Source organism: Nicotiana tabacum, chromosome 9 (assembly GCF_000715075.1).
Source record: "Nicotiana tabacum cultivar K326 chromosome 9, ASM71507v2, whole genome shotgun sequence".
Lineage (NCBI taxonomy): Eukaryota > Viridiplantae > Streptophyta > Magnoliopsida > Solanales > Solanaceae > Nicotiana > Nicotiana tabacum.
The window spans coordinates 19,408,968-19,418,645 of NC_134088.1; the positions used below are offsets into that span (position 1 = coordinate 19,408,968).

Consider the following 9,678-nt stretch of genomic DNA (forward strand, 5'->3'; position numbering starts at 1 on the left):
GGGGCGGCTATCTTGTCATTTTTCCCCGTGAAATCTGAGGCCGTTGTCACCATGTATAGGCGCTGCTTGTGAGTTTGACATATTTATCCTCAAAACAAAAATTCTTACAATAAATGTAAAGCAGTGTGTGTCATCGAAATCAATATTAAGCAATCACTATTATCTTTAGCCCCACAATGGGCGCCAAACTGTTTACCCTTAAAATTGGATAACAATTAAACTTATAATATGGTTTTAAGGACACGTGATTTCACCTAATACAAATTGATAAATGTGAAGATTAATAACAGAAATGAACTATAGAGTAAAGCAAACCAGTGTTGAAACAGAATTCAACCCTCGAGTTAGGGTGCCCTCGAACTGATTGATACCAAAACAGTAAAAAATAAAGCAAGCTGATGAACAAGAGAGTATAAGCTAAAGAGAGAGCGTTATATTGGCTTTTTTTATGCGAGAACAATATATATTACAAATGGTTAATACTCTCCTTTATATAGTAGAGGAATTCTACTTGTGGTATAACTCTAATTATAGAAGAAAATCCCATGATTAGCTAATTAACCGTTCCTAATTTGATTCGTTCCGAGATTTTCGCCATGATTTTTGACAAGTTACGGATATTTCGCCTTTCCGTTGTTATGTTATTTTCGATCTTGCTCGATGCCTGTCTCATTCGATCTCGATCGCTGCTGTCCTCGATCTCGACAAGTATCTCGAATCCCAAACTTGGTACCTTGTCCTCGTACCTTGGTCTGATCCACTACGGGGGCGACCTTCGATGCAGCTCCCTGGTCCCGGTCAGATAGAAAAATTGAATGGGCTCGATTTTAACCGTATAGAGTACGTACTATGTACTAACATCATATTAAGATCCCTTTACATTATTAATACTGTTATTCAACATATTATAGCAAGTTATTATCTTACTTTTTAATGTTATTAATTTTACTCATTATGAATAATTTATAATTAGATGAAGTATTTTTTTAGTTAAACCCAAAATAGGAAGGCATGCCTTTACTTTCTCTTATGAAATTGTACACCATAACAAAAAGAGTAATAAAATGTTTCCTATAAAAAGGGGAAGTGAGGGGTGGCATGCATGCACGCGCATTGAATGCGTGTACGATTATGCAACATATTTAATACTAATAAATGACTTATTGTCTGCTCAAAAAAGGATTCTTAGTGTGATAATTTGGGTCGGCTAAAAGTATGGCAATGATAGAGACACACTTGAGAAACTCTTGTCCCTTCTTCACTTCTTTGTCCCACCCCTCCATCTCTCCATGTCCCCTCTGTTTTGTTGGTAGGTGGGGTGGGTGGGTGTATAGGGGGGTAGTAGAGTACATATAGTATAATTTATATATAGACACACACATATATATAGCAACTGTTTAGTTCATTTCACAACATATATATTAGGATACTAAAAGACTAATTTTCTTCTCATACATTGTGTTAAGAAACTGAAATTTTCTTGGATAATATGATGGAACTTCAATTGGGGCTTGCTTTATGTAGCAATTCAGCAAAAGGGTGTAATTTTGATGACGTAAAAATTGAGTCTTTGAGTGGAAATTTCAAGTTGAACAACACCAAGAAATGTAGCTCGAGTCAAGTTTTTGATGTTGTAGATGAAAATGTTCAAGTTCTTCAAACTTTGCCTTTGCTTGTTTGGGACAAAGCTAATGATCACAATGAACCTCAAAGGTATTTTTAAATTTTTAATAGCATTTTTTCTACTTCTAGTCCATTATGATTTTAATTATTTGAGAATAACACGAAGTAATAGGTTATTGAGCCCGCATTATTGATATATGAGAAAAATTACTAAAATTCTAACAAATATTATATTATAAACTCATAACATAGAAAAGTAAAACGGATTCAATGTTAATAGATTTAATCTTAAATCCGGCTCTTATTATTATTGTTTTTGTTATGTATTCTATAATGATTTCAAGAAATTGTTGACATTGTTTCAATTGAATGAACAGAAAGGATGGGGATGAAGAAGGGGTGGTGGGGTGGCCACCGGTTAATTCTTTGAGGAAGAAGCTCTGCCACCATATCCGCCGTACCGGCGGTGCAATGAACTATGTCACGGTGGAGAACGGCGGCGGTGGCGGTGGCAGTGGTGGTGGTGGCAGAAGATCAAATTCTAAGTACGTGAAAGTGAAAATGGAAGGAGTTGGAATAGCAAGAAAGATTGACTTGAGTCTTTTTCAATCTTATGGGACACTCACTGACACCTTAATTGCCATGTTTGGAAAAAGTAAGTACGATAAATTAAGTTTGCAATTTTACTTATTTTAGCTAATTCCATTTTCCAAATTTGGAGTTTTTTTTAATTTCTGTTTTATTGGGGAAAATTTGCTAAATTAATTGATTTTATACAGGTAAAGAAAATGGTGATACTTATGAACTTACTTATCAAGATAACGAAGGTGATTGGCTTCTTGCTGGTGATGTACCCTGGAGGTACGTATAAAATTTAATCATTTTTTTGTTGAATATTTTTTTGTTTGTGTGTATTCTTTTTTTAATTAAATAATAATTTGGAAACATTTTATTTTTTGCAGAACTTTTGTCGTGTCAGTGCAGCGGCTAAAATTGGTTAGAGATGAAGATTATTGATTAATGGAACTACCTCATGGAATATCTTAATCTTCTCTTCCCTATTTCTTTTAATCTTTTATGTTCTCTCTTTTACCTTTTGATGTCTAGAAAAATGTATCTCAAATAGAATTTTTGACTATTTTGTGTAGATATTTTGAAGAACTATCTTATGACGTACTCTTAAGTTCAACAAAATCAAAAAAAAAGAGAGAAATAGATATAGTCTATGATAGAAATGCTAGACAGTTTTTCCCCAAAGAGATATTTTTTGCAGACATTAACTTGTTTTACTTTTGCCCCTTCATTTTAGTATAATACTCCCTCAGTTTACTTTTAGTTGACTTTGCATACCCCTTAAAAATAATAAATAATAAATAAAGTATATAATTTACTATAATATCTATATTAGTTAGTGTATAATATTAATAAATTTGAAAAATAATTTGGAATGAGTAATTAATGTTAAGGGTAAAACAGAAAAAACTAAATTATTTTCTTCTTGATATGCAAAAGTGGATAAATAAAAGCGAATTTTTTTTTTAGAATAGTGGACAAGTAAAAATGAACGGAAGGAGTAATTTGATATTCGGTCTATCAAAATAGATAGTATAAATGATATTGTATAACCGTTCCTAAAATAATAGCATATATATATATATATAATGGTATCAAAATAGATAGTGTAGGACCCTGAACAACTCCTTTTAAATTAATAGCATATATATATATATATATATATATATATATATATATATATATATATATATATAATGGTTGGTTGATATAATATATAAATGTTATATTATATTTTTGCAGTTATTAGATATAAATAATTTTGCCGGCGGGCTAAAAGTAATTTTTGCCTACTGAATTTTGAAACGGTAAAAGTTTAAGATAAACTGCTGCCAAAGGCAAACAGAAGGATTTCTAGCTCTTTTTTTTTTGTTTTTCCGCCCGATATTCGTATCGGCATTGAAACCCAACGGATTTTGAGCTTTTTACAAATCTTGGAGAGTTCACAATCATAGAGTTGACGAAATGTTTACCCTTCTTTGGTTTATTCAGAAAACTTACTAGGCATATTGTCAATTAGACGAACCATGGAATCGAGCATTTAAATACTTGTAAATATTTTTTTTAAACTAAGCAAATATAAGTAGTGTGAGATAAGTAGAATAACCAATAACTCATTCTTAGAAGTAATAATGAGAAAACAAATTTTAATTTCTTAACGAAATTTGGTTACCTACCTTTTCTGCATTAATATAAACATAAGAAAGAGAATGATTTGAGTTCAAATAATTTCACTAAAGTCGCAAGAAAAATAGAATACTTGTATTGAGAGTTTTCCTTTTTCTTTTTCTTTTTGTTTATTGAATGATTTAAAAGATATTGTGGAAAAGATAAGAGAACGACCGAATATTTCTATATAAATGTCATTTTTGTGTTCTCATTTCAAAGTATAATGGGAAAGATGACTTTTAGTTGAAACTATTTACCCATAAAAGTGTATAATTTTTTTTTTTGTATATATACATAAATAATATACAAAAAATATTTATTTTTTGATTATTATCTTAAGAACGGTTATACAATATTATTTTCCCAAGTATAATTACCAAAAATGATTGCATTGGGAATTATCATAGTGATGGGCCGGCTGTCGAACACTATGAGCGTCCTAATTGATCCAGTAGAATGATGCCCATTTTCAGCCAAGTGGGCCGTTTAGGCCTTACCTATTGGCTAACCAGCAAGCTCAGAAATTCCAACTGTCAAAGTGCACAAATAGCACTTTTTAGGACCTCTATTTAAGCCATGCCGTAGGTACATAAATTTTTTAAAATTTTAGCCCCTTTGGAACAATTTCAGAGTATGAGCATGAAATGACAAAATTCTTGTCTAATGTTACAATGTAACGTACATGACCGAACATAAGGCATATATGGCTTAAGTAAGGTAAAAATAGCACGTGTTAGCCAGTTTTCGGATTGGTCATTCAAAAATAGCCGGTGTTGGCAAAGTCATTGAAAAATAGCCACTATTTTACTGCAACACGGAAAGTTCTAGCATAATATACTGGAGATTGGAGCACATGTGTATGAACTTTCAGCATATTATGCTGGAGTATTTTTCGGATTTTGAATAGTGTTTTCGTTCAGATTTATCTTTACATGAAAAGTGGCTAAATTTCGATTACTTTTGAAATTATGGCTATTTTTGAATGACCACTTGTAAATCTGGCTATTTTTGAATTTCTCTCTTAAGTAAGGGGTGGAGGGAGTGTATCAGTAGTTCGGACAAATCCAGTAACTTTTTTTAAAATTTTGAATTTATAATAGAAAATCTACAATAACAACAGATGTCGTTTAGATCTTGTATTTGTATTAGATTTATTTCTAAAATAGATTTATTAGAAAATTTATTAATAACTATTTAATTGCTAACCTAGTAACTATGACCAGGTAGGGATTCGGTGTTCAGTACATATAAACATCAAATTCTCGCTCCACCTTGGATGAAGTTCAAGTAACAATTTTGGTGAGCAACATCAACTTGTTTTTTGCATTTCAAAAATCCATATCCAAATCTACTCCCAATGAACTAAGATTTTAAAATAAGTTTCAAATAATATAAAAAACAAATCACAATAATCAATTTATCAAAATAATAACAACTAACAAACTCATTTTGATTTGCCAATGTTTTCAGCCTTTTTCAACAACACCAACTTTATTTAAACTCACTTTTTATATTCCAAATTTAAATCCTACTTCATCAAGCTTGCAACAACAATGATTTGTTGATATCTCCAAACTTTTCCAACGACACCCATTTGATTGAAACGCATTATTCATATTCAAATTCAAGACTCACTTCTTCATTGCATTGTACTTCAATTGTATAAATTCGAAAATACGATTGTACTACAACCAAAAGAGTAGCGTGTTTTGTCTGATATTTGTCGAAACTGAGTACATATTAAATAATTTTAAAAACTAGCACTAAATTAAATAGCAGAGTCCAAATAAAATACATCGTGAAATTTTTGCTGCTCTAATTGAGTGGTAACAAAGGAGATTCCATTGAGTGATATCTGGCAAATTGAGTGCTCTAATGATATCTAGTGGGTTGCTCTAGTGGTGAGCACCCTCTACTTCCAACCAAGAGGTTGTGAGTTCGAGTCACCCAAGAGCATGGTGGGGAATACTTGGAGGGAGGGAGCCGAGGGTCTATCGAAAACAGCCTAACAGCCTTGTAATTGAGTGATATCTGGCAAAGAACCATAAAAATGTTAAATACTTAGTTAGCTTCATGTATTAAATTCAAAGTAAAGCTTATAGATCTATCGTTTTCTTATATGAACTTTTGAGGAGAGATTTATACTGTGTTCAAAAAAAGAAAATAGAAGACGTTAGTTTAAATTAAAAAAAAAACAGAAATGGAAAATTTTAAGTCCGTAAACTTCTTGTATGTCCTTAAAGAATTTAATCTCCTCACAGTTATCCAACGTTTTAGATTAATTCCTCCCAGGATAGAATAATATAATTATTCTGCTATAGCGGTACTACAAATCACAGAACTTTGGCGAACTCAAATGGCGGAACAGATCACACTAGATGCTTACGTTTTGCTTTGACAAAATAATGCAGAAATACATAAGAAAGAGGGGAGAGTTTGCAGATTTTCGATGGTTAAAAAATGAGGCTAATCCTCTCTATTTATAGCCAATAAAGTTGAGTTCCAACAGGTGCAACTTTATCAATCAATCATATTAATTGACCAAATTCAAATCCGAAGCGGAGCCTAGCGAGCGCCAATAACGACGGCGCGAAGCTTGCTCTCTTCTAAACTCTTTAAGAGCTAAATGAAGTGCTTCTATATATAAGCACAAGAATTTTCCTCTTCCTATCAAACGAGGGACAAAGTTCCTTTGTAAAAGGAACCAATCCAAACTTTTATTATCCTCCATTTTCCCTCCTCCATTCTCCATTCACCCCTCTTTTATTTAATAAATAAAATAATTCCCACATGAATGGGGAATGGCTATCCGAAATAATATGCATGAAAAACTATGTGATTCGCAAGTAAGGATCAATTGCATTTGGATAAGTAGGTTTCCCTTTGAATTTTCCATAGTGAACATATGTCGGATATACTCGATCAATCGGTAGATTCAATATCTTTGAACCGTCGAACTTTGGTGTATACCTAGACAACCGTATGTCACACAATCAAAACTTAACTGTGTAACGACCCGACCGGCCGTTTTGAGAGTATTAGCCTCGAACCCCTATTTATTGCTCCCTCTAATTCATTTTGTGGTTACGTAACTTGCGGGAGGGTTTGTTTTTGCTTTCGGAGTGTAGTGGGACACATAGTCTCTAAATTGGAAGTTTAAGTCGTAGGAATCGACCGTAGTTTTAATTGTGTGAAGACAACTCCTGAATGGAGTTTCGACGGTTCCAATAGCTCCGTAGGGTGATTTTGGTCTTGGGAGCATGTTCGGATATTGAATTAGAGGCCCTGTAACGACCCGACTTATCGTTTTAAGAATTAACGCCTGTTTCGTTACTTAAGGTCTCAAGTAAATTCGTAATATGTATTATGATCGGGGGGTATGGTCGAGTTTGATTTTCGGAAGATTTAGAATTAAATTGAAAGAACGATTCCTATTTAGAAGCTTAAATGGAAAGATTTGATCGGAGAGTTAACTTTTGAGCAAACAACCCCGGAATAAAATTTTTATGATGTCAATAATTTTGTATGGTGATTTCGGACTGAGGCGTATGTTCGGATTTGGATTTGGATGTCCGTAGGACAATTCGACGCATTTTGGCGAAAGTTGGAAAATGGAAGATTTGTGAAAAGTCCGACCGAAGGTTGAATTTTTGATAACGAGGTCGGATTTCGATTCCGAAAATTTGAATAGCTCCATTTCGTTATTTATGACTTGTGTGCAAAATTTGAATTCATTCCGGATTGATTTGATACGTTTCAGCGCAAAATATAGAAGTTGGAAGAGTTGAAAACTCATAATTCGATTCGATGCACGATTCATAATTTCGGCGTTGTTTGGCATGGTTTGAAGCCTCGACTAAGTTCATATTGTATTTTGGGACATGTTGGTATATTTGGTTGAGGTTTCGAGGACCTCGGATAGATTCCGCAAGGTTAACGGATCAATTCGGATTTGAAGAAAAGTTGCTGGAATTTCTGGGCAGCAACATGAACAGTGATCGCAGAAGCGTGAACAGTATCGCAAAAGCGTGAACAGTACTCGCAGAAGCGGAGGCAGCGCATAAGCATGAACAGTGCCCGCAGAAGTGTGAATAGTATCCTCAGAAGCGTGAACAGTGCTCACAGAAGCGGAACTGGGCAGAAATATAAGGACCAAAAATCAATCACTTTGCCATTTCGTTTTGGAATTTTTAGAGTTCGGTTCTTGGGCGAATTTGAGTATTTCTTCACGATTTCAACTCAAGTAAGTTTTATATATCCTAAAGTGATTATATTTCATGAATCCATGGTTATATTCATTGTTTAATTCGAATTTAAATGGAGGAAATCAAGTTTTTTGTAAAATCTTCCAAAAACGAAAATTTAAGATTTGGAGGTCGAGTTGTTGAAATTTGATAAAATTGGTATGGTTGATCTCGTATCGGAATGAGTTTTCGTATTTCATAAAAATTATATCAGGTTTCGAGAGGCGGGCCCCGCGTTGACTTTTGTTTAATGGTGGGCATAAAATTCGAAAAATCGAATTTCGAACCGGACCGAATTAATTCGGTATTTCGGTATAATTCGGTATTAAATTTTCGATATTTCGGTATAACGGTACGGTCCTTGGTATTAAGATCTTGAAATTTCGGTATACCGAAATACCGCATTTTTAAAGAATTTTATGTGCTTTCTAATTCCTATCCTAGTCCTACACTGCCCGAGCCCAATCCAAAATTTTAAGTTTGTATCTCTAGCCCAATAAGACTAGGCCCAACTCCCTTAATCTCTTAGTCTCTTTTCCTAGTTTCACTATAGGAATTAGAATTAGGTTTCTCTCCATTCTCAACTCTCAAATGTTAAGAAAGAAGTGAACAGATCGGCTGTGACTTGTGAGCCTGTGACTGCGTCTGCGACTGCGGTCTGGGAGTGCGATAGAGACGGCGTCACAATGTGGTTGAGCAAGATAGTGAAGTCACCACGTGATTCAGGGTATTTGCTCTGCTCATTCAACACGAACCTTGTTATGATCATCAAATCAGTCCTATGAGCATCCGCTGCATGATCCATGGCTAGCTAACTCTTCCTTTACTAATTAAAGTACAATCTGTTGATTGGTATTGGGGTTTTAACATTATGGGAAGCATTAAAAAATGCGTTATTGCACTCAGTTTTCTTTAAGGCGTGTGTTTATTTTGATGTTTATTCAAAAAGTATAATTTTTTAGTGGAAAACATCCTCAGCTAAGTTGCAATGCTTTTATTTTTCGAAAAAACCGGATCCTTGATGCTTAAATGCATACTTAATTCCTGTTGAGAGTTTCATCTTTTGCAGCTTTCTAGCTGATAAGTTGGAGAGTAAATCTCACAAGTTGAGATAAAGGAAGCTTAGACGATTAAAGACATCGGTGCAGATCTCTTGTGTTGTCCTTCAATTTTTTATATCCTTATTTGCTACTTCAAATTTATTACTGGGACTTACGATCTGTCGAATTGTCTTTGAAGAAGAACTGTAAAGTCTTTATTGTATCATGACTCGTGGAGTCTCATATGACCATTTTAATTAGCTCATATGTACAGTTCATACTTGTTTATTTGAAGAAGAACTGTAATTTTCTTTATTTGAAGAAGAACTGTAATTTCCTTTATCATATGACTATTTCAATATACTTCATATGCATATCATTGGTTTGTATTGAAAGAAGCATCTGAATTTCCATTCTTTCTTTGGTTTTGGGGCAAAATATTTATTTTTTTGGAAATCTTTGGACTTTCTTAAAGATGGTGTAGCAAAATCTTGATCCTTTGTTCTTCCTGTACGCCATTTGGCTTGTTT

The 9,678-nt window shown here is 33.6% G+C and overlaps 1 protein-coding gene across 1 annotated transcript; it reads left to right on the plus strand.

The window, feature by feature from the left end:
* The first annotated feature begins 1,382 nt into the window (after window positions 1–1,382).
* On the plus strand, window positions 1,383–2,958 carry LOC107779361 (auxin-responsive protein IAA5). Its single transcript, XM_016599784.2, has 4 exons — window positions 1,383–1,713; window positions 2,001–2,278; window positions 2,403–2,484; window positions 2,586–2,958. The coding sequence occupies exons 1-4, from the start codon at window positions 1,490–1,492 to the stop codon at window positions 2,638–2,640; spliced, it is 639 nt and encodes a 212-aa protein (XP_016455270.1). The 5' UTR covers window positions 1,383–1,489; the 3' UTR covers window positions 2,641–2,958.
* The last annotated feature ends 6,720 nt before the right edge of the window (window positions 2,959–9,678 follow it).